The sequence below is a fragment of the Micromys minutus genome, assembly GCF_963924665.1.
Source record: "Micromys minutus genome assembly, chromosome: 5".
NCBI lineage: Eukaryota > Metazoa > Chordata > Mammalia > Rodentia > Muridae > Micromys > Micromys minutus.
Genome location: NC_137974.1, coordinates 4,885,933 through 4,909,627, shown reverse-complemented (window position 1 = coordinate 4,909,627; position 23,695 = coordinate 4,885,933). Strand labels below are relative to the sequence as shown.

General features: G+C 41.3%; 1 protein-coding gene across 1 annotated transcript in view; it reads right to left on the bottom strand.

Annotated features, from left to right (window-relative positions):
- Positions 1 to 23,401, bottom strand: part of VWA8 (von Willebrand factor A domain containing 8) — a 298,398-nt gene extending 274,997 nt beyond the window's left edge. The window contains exons 1-2 of the mRNA XM_080917170.1: positions 23,133 to 23,401; positions 9,629 to 9,706 (exon numbers count right to left, since the gene is read on the bottom strand). Of these exons, the coding sequence (XP_080773296.1) occupies positions 9,629 to 9,706; positions 23,133 to 23,292 (238 nt within the window). The 5' untranslated portion in view covers positions 23,293 to 23,401. The remainder of the gene's footprint in view (positions 1 to 9,628; positions 9,707 to 23,132) is intronic.
- Positions 23,402 to 23,695: the final 294 nt, after the last annotated feature.

The following is a 23,695-nucleotide window of genomic DNA, read 5'->3' as shown; positions in this document are numbered from 1 at the left end:
AAGGAGAGATAGTGCATCAGTGAGTCCTCTCTAGGACAGGAGAGACCTACAGCTAACTTTCAGCCCTGGTGGAATGATAGGAGAGGTAATCTGCTATGGACATGTTAGGAGAAACAATCTGGCTTTATAAGACTTTACAAACAAGCACACAGGAGCTGGTAAGAAGAATGCACACACTAAGGCCTCCCAGGCAAAGAAACACCTGCAGTGACCCACTGACTCCTCCCACCAGACACTGAGTGCAAGCGAGCCCAGGGGCGCCTTTCTAGAAGCACACAAGACCTTTCCTTCCTGCAAGTCAACAGCCCACTGATAGCAAAGATGGGACAGAAGACATGACAGTTCTCCTTGGGCTCTCAGGTTTTTAAACAGAGCACAGTACTGGATCCTTAAATGGAAGCTTCTTTGAAAGGCCTATAATCATTCTTCAAATAAGCTGTGACAAAACCAAAATCAAATCCAGAGCAAATGGTATCATAATTATTTCTGTATCAGTAACAGACTGTAAGTCCCTCAGAGACACGTTTGGCCTTCACTGAAATGGCCTCTAGATATAACAGGATAAAGTGAGAGAGGAGCTACCGTGTACAGAACACGGCAGTGAAGGGCAAACACAATTCCTCAGCAACACCAAACTGTGGCAGCTATAGCAAAGACAAGTTGCCTTTGGTGTGCCAGGGTTTGTGGAGCTGGAAAAAGAAAAGAAACTGAAGTAAAAATAAGGAAAGAAATAGCAATTCTTAGAAGAAATGAAATAATGAATGCTCAAGAAAGGGAGAAAAATCAACAGTGCAAAGCTTTGTGGAGGCTGGAGAGATGGCTCTGCGGTGAAAAGTACCACAGGCCCCTCCAGAAGACCCTGGTTGGATTAGCAGTACCCCATGGTGGTTCCCAATCAGATGCAGCAAACGATGGCAAAGCCCTAGAGCTCCAAAGCCCTTCTCTGGCATTTGCAAGCACCAGATACATGAGTGGTATACAGACATACAGACAGACAAAATACCCATACGCATAAAGTAATTTTTATTTTTAATTAACCTAATTAATTTTTTAAGCTGTTTCTGGGCTCAGTAAATAAAGGCACTTGTCACAACCTTGACAACTGAGTCCAATCCTCAGGAGGGAAAAACCAAAAGCTGCAGTATGGGGAGCAGGGTAGACTTACTATAGGGCCGAAAGATGTGTAAAGGCTGATGGGGCCTGACTTCTGAAAGGCTGTATGCCTGCTGGGCAATGGGACACCTGCCGCTCGGATGCCAGGAGACGGCAGCAGAGGATCAAAGCCTGAGCCATGTAACAAGACAAGAACAGAAGACAAACAAATTTCCAAGCTGAGAGGAATAAAACTATAAATTTCTTAGAAAGGGGCATAAATATCATCACAAACACAAAACGAAAGTCAAAATAAACAACAATGAGTCTAATAGAATTAAATGTTACCAACCAAGGTAATGATGACTAGGCAAAGGTAAGGTCTCTCTCTCTCTCCCTCTCTCTCTCTCTCTCTCTCTCTCTCTCTCTCTCTCTCACACACACACACACACACACACACACACACTCACACACACTCACACACACACACACACACACACTCACACACACTCACACACACACACACACACACACCACTCATGAGATCTGTAGCCATAATATATGAGAACGTCATGGAAATTAATTTTAAAAGGCAAACAACTCAATATCTTCTAATGGGAAAATGGCTTTAGCAAGCATTTCATAAGTGGAGATATGAGAATGGCCAGTAAGTAATAGAAAAATACCATGTACCTCATTATGCCTCAGGGAAAAGCAAACAAACCAGGAGAGAGCTCAATCCTAGTAACCTCCTATTACCAGAAAAACAGAGACAGGACCTGTAAAAACTCATCTCTCCATGTGAAAAACAAATGGGAACTAGTTAACATTATCCAAGTAAATTCTTCCAAAACTCTAGGAATTAACAAAGGTCATTAGACATGAGGGAAAGGAAACGGAGCTGCCTTGGAGAAAAGGAGTTTGGCGGTGTTTTCAGCTTGCCCTTATTCCAGCCCTGCCACTCTCCCAGACTCGGTGTCCAGTAAACCAGCCGCCTACTCTCACAGCCCAGCACACCAGCACCCAGCAGCCACTGAAAGGGCCAAAGTACGGTGGAGTGTCCCCAGAAACCCACTTCCAGAGAATTAGCCCTTGGGCTTGGCTGGCCATGCTATGCAATACTCATTCTCAGAATTTGTTCGTATTTGATCTACTCAAAGCTCATTATGTAAAAACAATACAGCGCTCGCCACCCTCCCCCACAAAAACCAGCTACAATTATTTAGCATTACCTGCCTGCAGCAGAGAAATCAACTAAAGTTAAAAATGTTAAGAACTAAGAAACAGATGTTCACCGAAGGCTCTAAAATATGCTTAGGAACCTACAAGTCCAGCAAGCACTAGGAGGATCTGATTTCTTACTGTTGGCTGACCCTGGGCCTGCATATGCAGCAGGTAAGGACGCATGCACTAGGTTGGAGAGGGATACTTAGGGTGGGTGCATGCTCTGCTGCTCAGCAAACGTGTGGACATCGTGCCCTTGTCCCAAGTTATTCCTTATCTTGTGAAATTGCAGTTGTAAGCTGTGTCTTGCCTTGAGTAACTCCATTTTTCAAACAGTAGTGTCCAGATTTGTTTTTTGTTGTTCTGATAAACCAGCCTAGAGAGGACAGGGTCTACTTCAGCCCACACATTGATGTCACACTCCATCACTAAGGAACGTCAAGGCAGGAACTTAAGCAGAAGCCATGAAGGAATGCTGCTAACTCCTTGCCTGTAGATAACTTCTTATGTAACACAGAACCGCCTGCCCATCACCCACAGTGAGCTGGACCCGCCTACAGCAGTCATTAACTGAAAAGCAAAGTAAAAACTCCACAGACACGCCCACAGCCAGTCTGATGGAGGCACTTCCTTAATTGAGGTTGCCTCTTCCCAGGGGATTCTAGTTTGTGTCAAGTTGACAAAAACTAATCAGCACAAGCAGTTGGCTAGACTTTTGAGAGCAAATGTTGAGGCAGAGTGACTCAGCATCTTGTTTGTGTGAGTAAACAACCACCATCTGTCTGGCTCTGCCATGGCACAGACCGATGGTGAACATTCGCACAGATAAAATACGGACTTCTCAAGTTAAATGAGGAATTCACAGACACTGCCAAGTAATACCTTAAGGCACCCAACACATATGCTTATGAAGCACACCAGGTGCAAGTCCCACTCCTGTACCGAAAAGTCCTGTCCCACCTGCCTCCCAAAGACATCAGCAGCACACAGAGCATCTCCTGGGTGTTCTCACAAAGCTCAACCAGAACGGCCATAGCAAAGAACCTTCACCTCTGTCCCCAGGCTCCAACAGTTTTTCCCCATGGCACATAGACCACTTTGGCAACTCTGCTCTGAACAGGTGTGTGCCTGTAATGTGTAAAACTTCTTATCTGCCCCTTCCAAAGACTTCCCTTGCCTAGGACTCAGTCTCTGCTTTCAGGGCAGGCAGTTTAAACTCTGTAGCCTCCTTAGCTCTTTCTTAGCCATTCACACACACACACACACACACACACTATAAACTATAATGTGTAATCCCACAATATAATTGATAATGCAGTTAAAGAGCCTGTGATTGCCAGTGACCATGACCATCAAGTGAATTCAGTAGTACTGGGTTGTTGTTAATCAATAAACTCTGACTTTGTAGAAAGTCACAAACATGTCAACCTGTTTCTAACACAGTATGCGCACAACAGAGACTCTCGGTAAAGACCAAGAGAATTGCTTTTTCAGAACATTTAAGAACTCTGTGGGACTGTTAGGTGACCACTAAAGTAAAAGGAAACCTTAATAACCGAGGGTGACAAAGAATACACAATTTAAAGAAATAGCTGAGTGAAATCACTTACAGTAGCAACGACAACAAATCCTACAAAAGAGACTTTCCACAGCTGCCACATTAATGTGCACTTTCAACAACAAAAGCTGCTACAACCGGGAGATGAGAAAGTGTGGCTTGGTTGTGCACTGAAAGTTAAAGAAAGCTGTCTGAGGGGTCTGGAAGTGTTCTCAATGGTAGACAGACAGGCAGACACTTAACAGACATGTCTGCTGGCTAATTCTCCTCATCTGGTAGGACAGACCCTTGAGAGCTGCCTCCACTAGACTGGCCTGAGCCTGTGAGGCATTCTCTTGATTCATGGTTGCTGTAGGACGACCAGTTCACTGTTGACCATTCTCTGGGCAAGTGGTTCTGGTGGTAAAAGAGCAGGCTGAGAAGCCAGTGAGCAGCATTCACCAGCAGTTTCTGCTTCAGTTTGGGCCTCTCGATTCCGATCCTGAGATCCTAATTCCCTCAGATTGACTGTGACCTGCAAGTTGGAAGATGAAACAAACACTTGGCTCCCCAAGCTGCTTCTGGTCAATGGTGTTTGTCACAGCAATAGAAAGCAAACTAGGACAACCAGCAAGTAGTTATTATAAATATATTCTAAGAACTCAAAGAAGCTGTGCAAGGAATTAAAGGATAGCATGATATCACTGTGCCATCAAATAATGAATGTCAATAGATAAAAATAATTTTAAAACTCCCAATGGGCACTACGAACTTGAAAGCTACAGTAAAAGGAAAATTAACTAGAAAGGCAAAGAAGCAGATATGAGCAAGTAATAGAGTCATCTGGTATAAAGAAAGATCCTTGAAGGGATGCAGAAGACTACAAACCTGAAGACAGATGTAATCCAGTCCAGAAACAAAACTGAGAGGAAAAACAGTCTCAGATGCCAATGGGGGTTATGAAGTCTATCATAATGAAATAAAAGACCTTGTTTCATAAACCAAGAACAAAAATTCTTGAGGGTGGGTAGAAATTATAGGAAAAATTGACCAAAATCTTGATAGATTTGATTGAAAGCATTAACCAACATCCAAGAAGCTTAATGAGGTTTGAAATGGTAAACTCAAATACTAGCACCTAATAAACACTGTATGATGTCAGTTTTCACTGCTACAGCCAAATGCCTGAAGCATCATGGTAGGAGTCTGTGGGAGAAGGAAATCAGCGACGTGGGGAAAACAAACAGTGGGGAAAGGCTTTTCAGAGAGAGGGAGATCTGTGAGCTAACCCACAGGCAGGTGCTGGATATGCCTCAAGGTCTCTCTGCTGGGCAGGAGACTGAGCACAGTAACTGCAGCTTCTTCCAAGCATAGCACAGTTCCGAGGAAGGTGGGAAAGTGCACTAGAGAGCCAGACAGTTCTCAGGTCCACAGGAGAAAAGCCTACAATTGCCCAGAAAAAGGGTCTGATCCGGAATTGGGCGGAACTTTAGTGATCCAACAACATCGAGAGTCACAGACAGAAGCTGGCCCCAGGAGCCTAAAGATTTTTCCAGAGCTAAAGTGAGACTGAAAAGCTCCAAACTGCTGAACTAGTAAAGTATTATTGAAAATAATGAAAGAAAAACTGGGCATAGTCATAGAAAAGTAGTTTAAAATTGATAAAATGAGCTAACACCCGGAACGGCAGCTCATAAAGGCTGAACAACTGGTGAGTGGGAGACCTAGGCTGCTGGGGAGCGGAGGGATCTCTGCGGAGTGCACACGGAAAGTGCACCCCCTGCCTTGACCTGCCCTGTCCTGCCCCATCCAGTGACCTGGAACAGAACTTAGGAACTTCTGTTTCCACCTGGAGGCGACTTCAGGACGCAGAGCGGAGCCTGCCTCATTTTTTGAGGCTACAATAACCCTCGTACCTAAACCACACAAAGACCCTACAAGGAAAGAGAACTTCAGACCAATCTCACTTATGAACATTGATGCAAAAATACTCAACAAAATCCTTGCAAACCGAATCCAAGAACACATTAAAACGATCATTCATCATGACCAAGTAGGCTTCATCCCTGGGATGCAGGGATGGTTTAACATAAGGAAATCCATCAATATAATCCACCATATAAACAAACTCAAGATCAAAATCACATGGTCATCTCACTAGATGCTGAGAAAGCATTTGACAAAATCCAACACCCCTTCATGTTAAAAGTCCTGGAAAGAACAGGAATCCAACGTCCATACCTAAACATAATAAAAGCAGTATACAGCAAACCAACAGCCAACATCAAACTTAATGGCGAGAAACTTGAAGCAATCCCACTAAAATCAGGGACTCGACAAGGCTGCCCACTCTCCCCCTACCTATTCAACATAGTACTGGAAGTCCTGGCTGGAGCAATTAGACAGCAAAAGGAGATCAAGGGGATACAAATCGGAAAGGAAGAGATAAAAACATCACTCTTTGCTGATGACATGAGAGTGTACTTGAGTGACCCCAAAAATTCCACCAGAGAACTTCTACAGCTGATAAACAAGTTCAGCAAAGTGGCAGGATACAAAATTAACTCAAACAAATCAGTAGCCTTCCTATACTCAAAGGACAAACATGTGGAGAAAGAAATTAGGGAAAAGGTACCCTTCACAATCGTTACAAAAACTATGAAATACCTTGGTGTGACTCTAACAAAGCAAGTGAAGGACCTGTACGACAAGAACTTCAAACCCCTAAAGAAAGAAATTGAGGAGGATCTCAGAAAATGGAAAGATCTCCCATGCTCATGGATTGGAAAGATCAACATCTTAAAAATGGCCATCCTACCAAAAGCAATCTACAGATTCAATGCAATCCCCATCAAAATTCCAACCCAGTTCTTCATGGAACTGGAAAGATTAATGTGCAATTTCATATGGAATAACAAAAGACCTAGAATAGCTAAATCTATCCTCAACAACAAGAAAACATCTGCGGGAATCACTATCCCTGACCTCAAGCTATATTACAAGGCAATTGTGCTGAAAACTGCATGGTACTGGTACAGAAATAGGCATGTGGATCAATGGAATAGAATAGAAGATCCAGAAATGAGCCCTCATGTATATGGTCACCTGATTTTTGACAAAGGAGCAGTAAACATTCAATGGAAAAAGGACAGCCTATTCAACAAATGGTACTGGTCCAACTGGCACTCAGCATGCAAAAGAATGAAAATAGACCCTTTCTTATCTCCTTGTACAAAGCTCAAGTGTAAGTGGATCAAAGATCTCCACATTAAACCAGATACACTGAAACTATTAGATGAGAAAGTAGGGAAAACCTTAGAACACATAGGCACAGGAGAAAATTTCCTGAACAAAACACCAATGGCTCAAGCTCTAAGGTCAAATATTAACAAATGGGACTTAATGAGATTGCAAAGTTTCTGTAAGGCTAAGGACACTGTCAAGAAAACAAAAGGGCAACCAACAGAGTGGAAAAAGATCTTTACTAGCCCCACATCAGATAGAGGCCTAATATCCAAGGTATACAAGGAACTCAAAAAGCTAGACACCAGAGAATCAAATAACCCTATTAAAAAATGGGGTACAGAGCTAAACAAAACGTTTTCAGTTGAGGAACACCGAATGGCTGAGAAACATCTGAGGAAGTGCTCGACATCCTTAGCCATCAGGGAAATGCAAATCAAAACAACCCTGAGATTCCACCTCACACCAGTCAGATTGGCCAAGATCCAAAAATCAGATGACAGCAGATGCTGGCGAGGCTGCGGAGAAAGAGGAACATTCTCCACTGTTGGTGGGGTTTCAAACCAATACTCTGGAAATCAGTCTGGTGATACCTCAGAAAATTGGACATAATACTACCTGAAGACCCAGCTATTCCACTTCTGGGCATATACCCCAGAGACACTTTAATACACAACAAAGATATATGCACCACAATGTTCATAGCAGCTCTATTTATAATAGCCAGAAGCTGGAAAGAACCCAGATGTCCTTCAGAAGATGAATGGATACAAAAATTATGGTACATTTACACAATGGAATACTACTCAGCCACCAGAAACAATGACAACCAAATTCTTAAGAAAATGGCTGCATCTAGAGAATATCATCCTGAGTGAGATAACCCAGTCACAAAAGAACAGACATAATATGCAGTCACTGATATTGGGATGCTAATCCCAGAGGCTTGCACTCCCCCAGAAACAACTCACAGACTGTATGAAGTCCAAGAAATAAAGAAAACAAAAAATATATATATATATTTACAAAACAAGAAGACTTTGACTATTTCCATATTGCGTTTTGTTTGGCATGTACTTTACGCTCATGGTAACTATTAGGTTTTCAATGCATACTGTCAAGCCCTCGAAAAAAATCAAGTACTGACTAAAAAATATATTCACATAGTTTTATGTAAAAATTATTTTAATATCTGAAAAAACAGTACTGACAAAAATGTATAATTTTAAGCAAAAAATGTTTAAAATCTGTACATTTATCTTTGTTTTGTAAAATAAAGTCGTTTAAAAAAAATTGATAAAATGAAATCCTTAAAGCCAGCTGGAAAGGCTGGAAGCCACACTTCCCAGAGCAGTTCTTTAGCTGGCTTGCACTGTTTTCTTGCCTGGCTTTCTGAACTTTCTCAGGCCCTATTGTTGAGGTTTGGTCTTATGCTATGCTAAATACTGGTTGCACTAAACGGTTATTTTAAAAGAGTGGATTTTGGGGCTGGAAAGAGGGCTCAGCAGTTAAGATCACTTGAAGAAGACCCAGATTCAGACCCAACACAGATATCACAATGACTTATAACTCCAATTCCAAGGAATCGAATACTCTCTTGCCCTCTAAAGGCACATGCATATGCTCAGACATGCACATAAAATAAAATAAATCTTTTTTAATGTGAACTGCACAGTGTATGAATTAAATTTCAACAAAACAATGGAAAGATTCAATAAAATGAACTTCAAATTCATCTTCTTAATGGAAAGAAGACAAATACGTATACACATATGCCACATACACAAGCATACACACACAAACATGCACACATATATAATCATGCATACACATATATATACACATACAAGAATACAAACACATACCCAAACATGAACACACACATACAAAACATGCACATATATACACATGCATACATAAACATGAACACATACATAGAAAGCATGCACATACATACAGGCACATACAAATACTTATGAACAAATACTTATACACACAAACATAAACACACATATACATAAACACTGATACATACCATAATGATACTATTTATACTTTATAAAGCTAAAAAATAAGTACAGCTGACTTAGTATGAAGAGGAGAGAGCAGTGGTTTCCAGGGCAGGGAAAAGCAGAGACACGGCTATTCAGAGGTGAGGGGAGTAGTCAAAACTAACCAAGTTACAAGCTTCCTCTTATCATCTGCATGAGATCCTGCCCTGACATCCAACGCAAGCCACAGTGATGCACGTGTGATGCACGTGTGATGCACGTGTGATGCACGTGTGATGCACGTGTGATGCACGTGTGATGCATATGTGATGCACATGTGATGCACGTGTGATGCACATGTGATGCACATGGACACTTCTGCTAAAAGCCACAGTGAGGAGAGGGGATGCCGTACACAGGAAACCCTGTGTCGGACAGACCGCCATGAGACTGGTGCAGGCACACTGGGTTCACACCAGCCAGTCTCTACTGCCCACAGTGAAATTCTCAAATATATCCATTCACAAATAACATTTCTTACTGTACTTCTGAGGGACAAGTTCTGGATTCTTGGGAGTTTTCACCTTGTAGGACACATCTCCAATATTAACCGTTTCACCTAAAAAAGAAGAATACAGTCATTACAAAAGACAAGTGACACAGATTGCACTGTCAGTGATGACTCTCTTGACCCCCAAGGAGTGATGCCACACAAATGGACCATGCACATATCTCTAACATTTTCATAAACAGCATGTAAGTTATATCAGAGAGAAGTAAATACTGAGAAAATCACATTTCAGGAGTTAGGCTGCCACATAAATTAAAATGTATTAATCAAACATACTTTGTTAATAAAAATACTAATACGGGCAAGAATAATACAGAAAATTCTGTTTTTAAAAGTTTTAAATTTTGCATATTTATTCTCTTACATCAGAAGGTTACACACATGTGGAGGTCATAGGACCATCTTACCTGCCCTAAACAGATGAGCCACCTCACCGCCCATGACAAGACTTTATTTCTAGCTAACTTTATGGTTTGATTCTATGTCCCCCATGGGCTCATGACTTGAACACATTATCCCTACCTGGTGGCACTGTTTTAAGAGACTCTGCAGGCTTTAAGGAAGTGGACGCTATGTGAAGAGAGCAGGCCACTTGGAGAGGGTCCTTAGAGTACCTCTACCGCTTCCTTGCTCCAGTCCAGGCCCATCGTGTCAGGAATAGACAGTCACCCAGGAAAGACGGTACTCACAAGGCTTCAGATGAGAAAAGGACTTTATAAAGACAGATTACAGAGTCCTAATGCTATGCTCTGGGAAAGGACTTTTCTATATTCTCTCCATGTGATGTGAATTTGAGTGAGGGTGTTTTCAGAATAACAGACTCATTTGACAGAAGAAATTTCAAAACTTTATAGTAGTCGGGCATGGTTATTGCTATCTTTTTTTAGCCAGTCTTTTCCTAAAAAAAAAAAAAAAAAAAAAAAAATTTATTTATTATTCATTTGAGTACACTGTAGCTGTCTTCAGACACAGCAGAAGAGAACATCAGATCTCATTACAGATGGTTGTGAGCCACCATGCGGTTGCTGGGGATTGAACTCAGGACCTCTGGAAGAGCAGCCAGTGCTCTGAACAGTTGAGCCATCTCTCCAGCCCATTAGCTAGTCTTCTATTGAGAAAGAAAGAGAGAGAGAGAGAGAGAGAGAGAGAGAGAGAGAGAGAGAGAGAAAGAGAGAGAGAAAGAAAGAGAGAAAGAGAAAGAGAGAAAGAAAGAGAGAAAGAGAGAAAGAAAGAAAGAAAGAAAGAAAGAAAGAAAGAAAGAAAGAAAGAAAGAAAGAAAGAAAGGAAAAGGTAGAATGGAAGGACCTTGAAACTATGTAGTCTGGATAAGAAAGAAACATATTAAAAGTCAGTCTGGAAGCCAAGAGGTGGTGTCAGAAACCTTTAATCCCATCACTCAGGAGACCAAGGCAGGCAAAGCTCTGAGTTCAATATCATCCTGGTCTACAGAGTGAGTTTCAGGACTGCCAGGGCTACAAAGGGAAACCCTGTTTCAGAAAAAAAGAGAATATGACTGGTTTTATTTTTCTCTGCTGACTCTACTGGGAATGAAACCAAGACCCAGGCAAGAACCACAATACAGCTAGATTCCAGTCCTTAGTACATGGGGGAGACAGGGACAGACTGACACTCTAAAATTGAATAAAAGGCCTCTTACTTCCTAAGTAAGCACTCTACCACTGAGCTATATCCCAAGTCAGGGGGACAGTAGTTAAAGAAATACGGAAAATTAAAAAAAAAACAAACCAAGAGCCTAAGTGCTTCAAAGGCATTTCAGGAATTAGTTCCACCTTGGTGAAGTAACATCTCAGTAGAAAGATTTTCCCTAAAGAAGATGGAACTGCTGGGACACTATACTTATACAAGGCAGCCTAGGAAGGGCTGGAGAGATGAGTTAGGTCAGTAGCTAAGAGTACTGGCCTCTTCCAGAGGACCTGGGTTCAGTTGCTAGCACCTACATGCCTGGTCACAACTATCAATAACTCCAGTTTCAGAAGATCTGACACATTCCTCTGGTTCCCAAGGTACCAGGCATGTATGTGGTAGACACCTATGCATGCAGAAAAAAAGCACGAACACATGTAAAGTAGTTAAAATATTTTTAAAAAGCACCCTAGGGAAGTGTTTTTCTAGGTTCACCTACCCTGGTCTCAGTCACCAGAAATCAATGTTTCTAGGAACCTGGTTACTGCTTGAGTTGATGGATGCCCTTGGCATTATCCATGCAGTAAGTATGCAGAATGCAAGAGTTATGAGGTCACGGAGGCTTCTACCTACATGTTTAAGAAAGGCCAGAGAGGTTTGACAATGTGCATTATGGTAGGATCTCCCACAGGAATTCCCTAAGAGGAAATACACAAAGCTGTGAGGATAAAGCCTATATTGTCATAAAGACTGTAGGATGCTGGAGCTGTCAGGGGATGATACCATCTGCTAAGGAATCATATAGTGCTATGTAGCTCAGGTTGGCCTTGAACTTATGACACAGTTCAGGTTGACCTAGTACCCCTTATGCTCCATTTCTACAATGCTGGACTATAGGACTGTGCCACTACCCCTGCCTGCCATCTTTAGGAATGCAATGTGAACATGGCCAGAGTCCTTCTTGACTACCATTGTTACAATATGAACAAAGTAATACCCCAAAATGTTCCAGTCGTCCATTTAACTTTTCAAACATGCGTTTCATGACTTTAAGCTAAGCATACCCCAAAAATGTAGACACAGTCCCTTTGTGAACTATAAACTGAGCATACACAGGAATGTACCCACAAAATCCTTCCCATATGACTATACATAGACTGCCAGAAATAAAAGATCCCATCTTCCTTTCTTTTGCTCGAGGAGAGCACTTCTTTGGGAATGACTCCATGTAGCTCTTGTCTGCTGAACAAAGAAATCCTTCTCCACTCTTATTTCTTATTGCTTGGGCCTCAAAACAGTAAAATGTCAATTTATTGCATTTTGTTGTATGATAAGGAACCACATGAAGATGAGGGTAGGATTCAAGATAAACAAGGGGAATGGAGTACTCTGAAACTAACAATAACAGAAAGTCATGGCCACCCCTAGGCCCAAGGGGCTTTGGAGAGAGCAAGAATCCCAGGTACCTAAATTAGTCACTCTCCTAACAGTTGTGTCCTTTTGTGGAAGAACACAGAAAACCTCTGGGAGTGACCTAGCAAGGAGAGAGATGGATAATAACCATAAAAAAATAATAATCTCAATAGAAGTGGGATAGAATAAGATAGACTCAAAATACGTCCAGATAACTTAAGATGTTCGTCTTTCTAAGTTAAGGAAGAAGCAGGGGATAAATGGCTGTAGAACCTAGGAAGCTGCTTGCTGGCCCTTTGGCCAAGACAAGGAGAGCTGAGGACAGAGACATTCTGAACCCACCCATGCTACTTAACCTAAATGGAAATAACAGCATCATCTGTATTTTTAATGCATCTGTAACATTAGCCAGAATATGTTACAGGCTGTAAAGCAAGCCTCAGTAAGCTTCAAAGGGCTAAGACCCTGAAGTATGCTTCTTCACCATAATGGAATTAACACAGAAATCAATGACAAAAACAAGTAAATGGAAGACCCCAAACATTTAACCATCAAGCTAGAGGCTTTTTAAAAGCACAGAGGAAGAAACCACAATGGAAACTGTTTTCATTGACAATTGGGGCAATGATCAATTAACCATGTCTCCTGCAGACAAAGAGGAGGCGGCATGGCACAGACATGAGCCAGGCATTTAATCATTTCTGCCTTACAACGGATGAGCTTGTCCAACTCTGGCCATCTCAGCGGTACCACGAGTGCTGCCTTCCCACAGGCCTGAATGTCTATTCTCAGCTCACTACTCTCCCCCGCAGTGCACAGGTGCCAGTGGACTTCGAGGTTACCCACAGTGTAGACAGCTTTACTTCAACCTGAGAAAAAAAGGAACTCTACTCTCTGCCTGCCCAACCATCTCCAGCCAGCTCTGCCCTTCATTCCTGCTTCAGTGACTGACTGAACCCTCCGCCTTCTGCCTTCTATACATCCCACACAACTTCTTCCACTCAGCTCTCCTCAAAGAGCTTCATCTCCTCCACTGAATCTTTGCCAACTTTTCCTCTGACAACATCTCCTCTCCCTCAAGAGTGTATCATCCCATTCCTTTCTGCAAGCATTTCCCATGTTGTATTATAATTACTGAATGTGGAGGCTGAAGAGATAATTCCTTACCCGACTTATTTTTTCATAGTACATTGTGTCAGGGCAGCTAAAGGAACATATATATGTATGGTCAAAACCAAGCATCCTTTGGACACTATAACAATATTCAAGTCAATGTAAATAAAGTTGTCTCTAGATATGAATGTTTATACTAGAAGCAAAGATTTGCTTTAGAGCTATTTTGGTGGGTGCTGGCTTGTGTCAAGTAAAGCATGTTACAGAGTAGAGAAATAAGTATTACCAAGAAATGACATTACCAAGATGGGAAATGTCAGACAGCAAAGCATAAAAAACTTCAAACAGCTTTTTCACACACTTGAAGATAAGCTAAATGTTCAGCTTGACTCATGCTACTGCTTTAAAAAAAAAAAAAAAGACTGTTGAGGGCCAGCAAGATGGCATGGGATAGAGGGAGTGCTTGTTGCTAAGCCGGAAGACCAGAGTCAATTCCTGGACCTACATGGTGGAAGGAGAGAACCAACTCCTGAAAGCTGGCCTGGACTCTGTGCACATGTTCACACTCACACAAAAAATAATAAGATACATTTTTACAAGGACTACTGAACAACTTAAATATTTCTATAATTGATCATGGATGCTAAACCATTTGATGTAATGAGTAGTTCCTAGTAGAGTAATACAAAAATTTTCACAATGTTCTAACTAAATATCAGAAGGGACTTAAGTGTGTCAGAACAAATGTGTACCTCTCAAGTAGATAGGCAAAAACATATTCTTGAATAACATCACAAAATACTCAACCCCATTAGTTATCCCCCGGTCATATAAAGCTCTATTTTCATGCTTTTATTGTGAGGATGATGAACCTATTAGTTTTCTGCTTCACTAAATACATCACAAGTATGGACATGACACTTTAAAAATTAACAAATTTATTTCCAATTCTTGTGATTTTCATCAATTATTCTTCAAACATGATCAATATAGTTTACTACACATTTAATAGAACACCATACCTCTACCACAGTCCTTAATTCATGAAAATCTTACTTTAATTTTGTATTGCTTTTGTCAATTTTTAAATCACTTATTATGAAATATGCTATCAATGTAATGAATGTATGGCATATATAAAGAAAAAAGTCACAAATATAGCCACAGTATTCCCTTAGTTTTGGCTTTACTGGTGTTAGTAAACCAGTTCACAGAAATCCAATAACTGATTTCTCAATAGTTTTTGAAAATTCCATCCCCTAAACTATATTACACTCATTTTAACTACAAGGTGTAACTGCTTTTTCTTTCAGAAAGACGAACTTGAATGAAGCTATACCTTTGTTAATAGCAAAAACATTAAGCATTTGACAAAATGTATTTAAATATAATAGACTAAAGTGTTTTCTAAAAAATTAAAATAATTTATTAGCAAAAGCACTTTGAAAATAATTTTTGTTTGGCCCAAATCCTAGTAAAGTACACTAAACACGCAGCCACCAAGAGAAGAACTGATAAAGCCATCTGATAAATTATAGCGAGGTGATTTTAATGACCCTCCAGGAAACTGTGACCCAGATGACTTCACTAACCAAGCACACCGTTCCTCTGCAAGTCAGGTGGCTTCTGTCTGTCCTGTTTACTTTCTGTCGCTGTGATAAACAAAAGGACCTTGAAGAGAAGGGGTTTATCGCATCGCACAAGTTTGAGCCTGTCCCTGACATAATGAGGGCAGAGATCCAAGCAGGAACCTGAGGCAGGAGTTAAAGCGCAGGTCATGGAGGAGCGCAGCTTACTGACTTGCTTACCACCACTTAGTCAGCCTGCTTCCTTAAAGAACACAGGACCACCCACAATGTCCTGGGCGGTCCCACAATCACTAACCAAGAAAATTCATCACAGGCCAATGTGATAAAGGCAGTTCCTCAATTGACTTCGTTTTGTACCAAATTTATAAAAATCTAACCAGCTCTATGTCTGTTACTAACAAAGTTAAATAAGGCCCTAATCAAGTTGCTAATTAATATAGATCAACATATTGTTGACATATAATTAAGAAAGTCTGAAAAGACATAATTGACATTGCTACACTGGAATTGCTTACACTCCAACTATAATTAACATTCAGCTGGGGAATAGGAGTCGTATTAATAAGTTAATAAATATTAAGTAATATTTAGCTGAGAGACTAGCTCAAGGCATTGAAGAGTATCTTTCCAAAGAGTTATCGAATTCTGTGATACTGATGTCAAGTTGAATGACTAAGCACTGTAATAACATAAAGGGTTAAAGAAACATCCAGGGGTGTTTTGTTGCAGTAAAGTAAAATAAAAATAAAACTTCTAAGAGAAAAGGCAGATTCAGATAAACTCATAAAGTGTGCGTAAAGCTGAAATACAAACTCAGGGAGATAAAGGATTAAGGAATATCTGATGCCCAAAAGCCGCCAGTTTTTCAAAGCACAGTGGCAAACCAACCACTGGGGTCCGAAAGAATATGAAACAGAAATAATCTAAAATGTCAGTATTCACAGTCTACTAGGAACAATACCATTTGTACCAATAAGGAAAGCTTCTAGGGAGCAACCTAAAAATGTACAAAACACACATATCTGCAAATCCTTTCAGCAGGTGAGAAAATGTTTGAAGACCTGAAGACTACTGTTTAGTTTTCAAGAGTGTTTTTCATGTTAGAGGGTGGATGTTTTAATCATCACTATATCCTGTGCCAAATAGAGTATTTCAAACTCTAGATATATTCAACAAATGTTTGACAAGTGAACAAGTGATTAGTTTTAAAGTGACTAATTTAAATTCTGAGATACTGTTTTTAAGCCCTGAATTTAAGTAATTCTTCTGCATCTTTTGAACACATACTATCTATGGACATGCCCAGAACTCAAGCCATTTGAAACAGATTTATTTAGATGAGATGGTTTAAGGTGGAATGTGAAAACCAATAGGTAACATAATCTATGCAGAAAAAGCTAATACAGGCTTCTCTTGAGGACAACCTTTTTGTTAATTCTAAATTAAGAATTTTAAAGTCAGATGCAGCCATACATGTGAATAATTCCAGAGGGGTGCCACAAGTTCTAGGCTGCCCAAGGCACCATTGCAAGACTTTATATCAAAAAATCAAATAATTAAAGAAAACCACGTGTAGTGATCCACACATTAATCTCTGCAGTCCAAAGCAACTGGTTCTCAGTGGGTTTGAGGCCAGCATGGTCTGTATAGTGAGTTCCAGGCCAGCCAGGCCTACATAAAACCCTGTTAAGAAATATGAAGAGACAGGGCAGGCTTGAAGGCACACCTTCTAATCCCTGCAGAGCAGAAATACGGAAGGCAGAAGGATCAAAAGTCCAATGACATACCTGGCAACATACAAGGCTTGAAGCTAGCCTAGATTATGTGAGAACTGTCTCAAAAAAAAAAAAAAAAAAGTATGGGCAGGGGACTTAAAACATAGAATACTCAGTGACTACTAGTAGAGTAGTAATCTACTGTAGAATAATTACTACTAGAATAATTAGAGTAACCAGAATAAGCCCATTTTAAAAGTACAAAAACAATATTGCTGAGTTTTTAACTGCACTTATATAATAAATATGCAAATAAAACACATATTAGCTAATTCCACATACTGTACAAAACTGTCACAGATATCAATAGTCAATTATTAAATGTCTCATTAAGACATGGAAGAGATTGCATGAAATTTTTAATTAAAAAGAATCCAAAAGCTAAAACCTTCCAAATGAAATTAAATTTAGAAAATATTTAAAGTAGAAAGTTTTAATCTTATTCCTTGAATATTTCTTATTTAAAGAGGTTTCTCAAAGGTATATAAAAATTTCTGTTTAAGATAATAAAAAGTAAATAATCTTACATGAACCCGTTTGGCAATTACTCATTCCAGTGGACAACTGTTGTGCTTAAATGTTCACTATTCTTTACCCATTCTTTGATATCAGAGTCCCTGTCCCCAGCAGAGACCCTAACCCTGACTTTTACCCTACACCCCTAGATAAAACAGCCAGAATGTCCCTTCCCTCGCTCAGGCCACTGACAGCTTCAAAGATAGGCAGGTGACTGAAGACTTGCCATGGGGAGCCTGGAAATGCTGTCAGTGGAGGAGGGAAAGGATGCTGCTTCTTTCACACTAAAATGAAAGGGCCCGACAGGTCTGCCACCTTTGATCCCAGCGCCTGCAAGGCAGAGGCAGACGGATATCTAGGAGTTCCAGGCTAGCCAAGGCTACATGGTGAGACCTTGCCTAAAAACACACAGAGAAAACAGACAATGCAATTCTGGGTGCAGTAGGGCTGTCACTGTTTCCTATTGAAGAAATCCAGCCAGACAGTGAAACTAATAGAGTGAAGCTGAGCCTAGTAAGGGGAAGTCTGAAATACAGGAACCAAGGGAAAGGCAGGAGCACACAAGCCCAAAAGGCAGCATTTGAATCCGAAAGTATTCAGTCTAGCCAAGAGATATAAAAGCTGACCTGTTAATGTGTTTTTCAGTGTAGACTGCTTCCCCTTAAAACCCAATGGTTGTTGGTTGACACTGTCATTCCAGGAAGGCAAAGACAGGCCCAGCAAGCATGACAATGTCATTTTACAGACAAGAGGTGCTCAGGAACTGAGCTATGGTGGTGTATGCCTTTAGTCCCAGCACTTGGAAGGCAGAAGCAGGAGAATCTCTTTGAGTTACAGGCCAGCCTCGTCTTCAGAGCAAGTTCCAGGTCAGCCAGGGCTACACAGAAAGGGGAGATGCTCAGCGAGAGAGCCCCCACTGTAGCCAAGGACACTTGGGGAACAACACTCCAATGAAAACAATATTATCGCTAACAAATGCCCATCAAAAAATTGGTTTCAGTGCAAAATATGCCTGGATCTTTACATAGCACACTTTTCTTTTTCCTTTAAGTTAAATATAAGAGGGACATTTGATCTGGCACATTTTTTTGTCCTTCAGAATTTGAGCACTTTTGTCCTCCATGAATCTGGCCCATTAATACCAGCCAATTCCAGAAACCTTTTGTTTTCAAAGTTTAAGCAATACAAATTTTTACAGTGAATAGCTGTCGGTTTTATTTTAAATAATAACTTCCTTTTTGCTGTTGTTCTTGTTACTATTATTTGAGATAGGGTTTCTCTATATAGCCCTAGCTTTCTCAGAACTCACTATGTAGACCAGGTGGGCCTTGAATTCAGTAACCCATCTGTCTCTGCCTCCCAAGTGCTGCTATTGAAGGATGGTGCCACTGTGCCTGGCTTTGATAATTATTTTTTAATTCATACATCTGAGGAGGATGTGTGTGCACGCGAGTGCATATTTCCTTAAAACATTGCTACACAGCACTCAGAAGGCAGAGGCAGAAGGTTCTCTGTGACTTTAAGGCTTCCTTGATCTACATAAGAAGCTCCAGGACAGCCAGGACTATATAAAGAGAGTGTGACGAATAAATTAATTAATTAATTAATTAATTAAAATATTGCTACAATGATAATTTTGTTTGTTAACCCCTGAAAAAAAATTAGATATTCTGCCAGATATTTTAAGATCTTCACCTCAAAACTCAAAATCATCATCTCAAAACTATTGTGTGTAGTATTTCAGCGTATGTATAGTAATTTGGTGGTATATACTTGTTGTATATACAGACTAAAGCCTGTGGATTCTATTAGTGAGCACACTAACTCTGCCACACTCAGTTCTGTGCGCCATCCTCAGGATGCAATCGGAATGCTAAAGTCAACTTGGACTTTAAGTAGAGGACACCTTTGTACTTTGAAACCAGCATAAAGAAAGCCCAAGCAATTTAACTTTTTAACAAGTAAATGGGAGCCAGGCGCAGTAGCTCCGTTACACTCAATCACCAGCTGTCAGCAGCTCGGAACAGGCTCAAATGAGACCAATGCAGAGCATAACCGAGCTGTTCTCACAATCTTACCCTGGGATCTGTGAGCTGCCAATTCTATTAAACTCAGATTGTTTTGAGTTTTTATATAGCGGCAGCATGGAGACGTTGGTTCAGTTCAGGGTTCGCAGCAGTGACCGTTCTGACATTTTGGAATGGTAATCTCTTTGTTCTGAGATGTTATCCTGTGCTATAGACTGTCAGCCACAGGAGCACTCTGGTCCCACTGATGCAAATAGCATCCCTCTCCCTGGTTCATCTCGGGTATTGCCAACATCCCCAGGGTAAAGGGAATCACATCAGGTCCAAACCAATAGTTCAGTGACGTCCCTTTTGCTTTTTGTTGTTTTTGCACTAAAGACTGAATCCAGAGCTTTGCATATGCTAGGCAAGCACTCTCTCACTAAGCTATATCCCGGCACACATCATTTTAAAGAAGAATGTAAAACTTACAGCAGATAAAAAACTAAATGTATCAACAATGTCCATCTTACGTCTGTGTGTTCCTGATATGATCTTTCTAATGATGTATATGGTTACAACTGTTCTGGAATCTTACTGTGAAATTCTTTACTACACAACAAAGCCAGGAGGTCCTCGGAGTCTAATACTCTGCTATAGGTCAAAGTAGTCAATGAATTCCATAAGGTTCAGTATCTGGTAAATACAGAGATATGACTAAACCATAATAGTTGTTCTCAGATGAAACCAGAATTCTGAATTTTTCTTCCCCAAAGTCACATGACTATTATTATAGCCCAAGGACAATCTTTAAGTCACAAAACATGTCTAAGAATGAATCTTTTTCACTGTTTTTATATAAAAATATTTAAAATAGCTTTTATATGTTCATGAACAAGAAACTGACAGAATAAATTATAGGGGTAAATGCCTGAAATTAATACCTAAATAAAATGATTATATAGGCAATACCTTATAGAAAAACATATGATCCAATTTGCACAAATACATATTTGTGCAAATTACCTATACAGTTATATATATAGTCTGACAGAACCAACACCAAAAACTGACAATTATTGATGTGTTGAGAGGACTGTTGTGCAGGATTTATTTTTCAGTTTCCTAATGAAAAACAGCTTGTGCAGGACATTTTATTGTTTGAATAAACAGAGACATCATAAGGAAAAAGCTGTGGAATCTACAGAACAGCAAATGGTGGTAAAGGAAAGCCATTTAGAGAACTGTCTCCCAGCTCTTCCATTTCTGAGATCCAGTGCTACAGAGCCAGCTGACCCCATCTATAATGATGTCACAGTGATCTGTGTCAACTACTCTGTGAAGTAATAACCTCCTTGCTGACTGACGATTTGTTTCTGAAACCTTGAAATATCACTACTACTAATTAAAGCTTAGACATAAACGATTTACAAGTTATAGATCCCACCCCATCCAATAGAGAAGGATGAAAAGCAGGAGCTGTGAGAGGCTGTTGGATTGTTTGGTGTGGGTTTGGTGTGGTTTGGTTTGGGTTTACTGAGACAGATTCTCTCTACAAAAAGCTGGCTATGCAGGAATTGTTATAGCCCAGGCTGGCCTTGAACTCACTGAACTCCTCCGGCTGGGATTAAAGATATGGGCTACAACACCCATCCTGTTTTGTATTTTTTTAGACAACCATTTCACTGTTTCCTTAGCTAGCATGGAACTATCTACGTAGACCAGGTTAACCTTGAACTCACAGTGCTGGGATTAAAATGTACCACCTTGCCCAACTTCTTTTTTACTTTTTACATAAATGGCCTTTTCCCCCTTCATATAAGGTTTAGAAAAGGTACTAACATGAAAGCCAGCAAAGCGATTGCAAACTCTCACAAAAACACTCTCCATGAACTTTAACCTAGTAAGCCACTGAATGCTTCTTTGATGGTGTTGACAGGCACCAAAGGAACATGCAGACAAGGCATACGGTGCAGAAGAAATGTCTATAACTTGAGTTTGTTTTTCATGTACTTTGTTCTTTTGTCACACTGTTAGGAAGCAATGGCAACTGAGGACAAAGTGAGTCTGGCCACATGTTGAAGGGCAGCTGAGAGTCTTTCCAGCATCAACACCAATACACCATAGCCTGCTGCCTTCTGTTCTGCACCTGTGTGTGTCCTGATTTCAACAGCGCCACGCTAACCTTGAAAGTCTAACCTTAAGAGTCTAGAAAGACAAGAGTTCATCTTTTACTCTGTCATAAAGGCCTGGGTCTCTGGTGAACACACAATTTTGTTTACCCACAGTTCTCAGCTTCAATGCCAGAATCCTTGTTATGGGGAGGCATATCAGTACAAAAAGTTTTTTTTTTTTTTTAAACCTTTCAATTAAGTGTTCTATCTGCTGACTCATGGCTCTGATAACTAGCTAGAGAGTACAAAAAAAAAAAAAAAAAAAAAAAAAAAAAAACAAAACCGGAGTCTCCCCCAAAGCCAGTCAGATTATGCGACATTCTACCCTTGATTTCTGCCTTCTATGACAAGAGTGTAGCATCATCTGGACTGGAGAATTGATGGATTCAGTAGATGAGATGACGTTATCTGGAGATGATGCACACAAGGAGGTGAGCCTAGTGAGACAAAGTAGATTCTATCTTTGAAAAGTAGGTCTTATCCCTGATTCCTCTCTCTGCCTCCCAAAGAAGGCAGCTCTGCTCTGCTAAGCCCACCTGCCACCATGAGTTTCTGCCTCAACACAGGCCACAGCAATAGAGGTATCACGCAGACATAACGCTCGCATACACTGAAACATCTGTAACTGTGAGCCCAAAGAAATCTTTCGTTGTTTTAGGTTGTTTTTTGAATTTTGTCACACAGATGAAAAGTGTGTAACAAATGGAAAGAAAATAAATGCTCTAGAAGTTATAATCGAGAACAGGCAAGTTCTGAGTTGCAATTTCACTGTGCGATCCTCGGCAAGGCACTTTTTTTTCTTTCTGGGACTCACTCATTCCAACTATAGTCTATGGTTTTAACTAAATCTATGACTGTCAGTTCTAAGAGTGCTTGAAACTGAGTCTTCTGTTAAAATTGAGAAGGAACATGGGCACAGGTACTCCAGCAAGAATGCCATCACAAGCCCTAGTTGGCTCTGGACACAAAACCGGCTACCGAGTTCTTGGGAGTCGATCAAGGTCAAGAGCGGGTTTTAGCAGCCTCCAAAGGCTGCGGCAGGAACCTCTGAGTGTTCTCTTGTCTCAGTTAGGACTCTTGTCCTAAAATCTCCAGTGGGAGAGGAAAGTTGTGTTCCTAGGCATCACAGACTTTAGTCTGGACCCCTCAGGTTTCAGAGTGGAGCCCAGGGGGCGCCAGCGCCTAGCCCACATCACACAGCAGAACGGGCAGGCGGCAGCAGTGAAGCCGGAGGGCCCAGTTACCTGAGTCGGTCACCCCAGCGTGCATCACTCTGACCTCCAGCCGCTGCTGGTCCCCACCCGGCCTGCCCCGCAGCACCTGCCGCAGTAGCAGCCGCATGCGCCGCGAGGCCACGTCGCCGAGGCTGCCCGGGGCTCCTAGGAGGAGGAGGCGGGACTGCATGGTGCCGGAGGCACGGCGTGGGACCTCTAGGGGCTGCGGGGCCAAGCGCCTTCCTGGGTCGGGGCTGGAGGCGGTCGGCGAGCGGGACAGGAAGCGGCTGGGGGGTGGGTCCGCCGGAAACTCCTTCCCCCGGCGCGCTGGGCCCTGCCGAGTGGGCCCGGCCTGGGCGGACAGCAGGCAGAGCGTCAGCCCATAGGATCGGCTACCTGGGCCCAGTGCGCCGCCCCAGGCGTGGTCACCCCTGGGACGCCCCGAACTAGGGAGATGCCAAAGACCTTTAGCACAGTTGAGTGCTTGCCCTGTTTCTCTCTTGGCTGCTAGCCCACTGTGTTATGATGCACTGTAGGCTTTCTCAATACTGCTTCAGATCTTTTTTTTCCCCAGAATTGAGAAAATACAACAA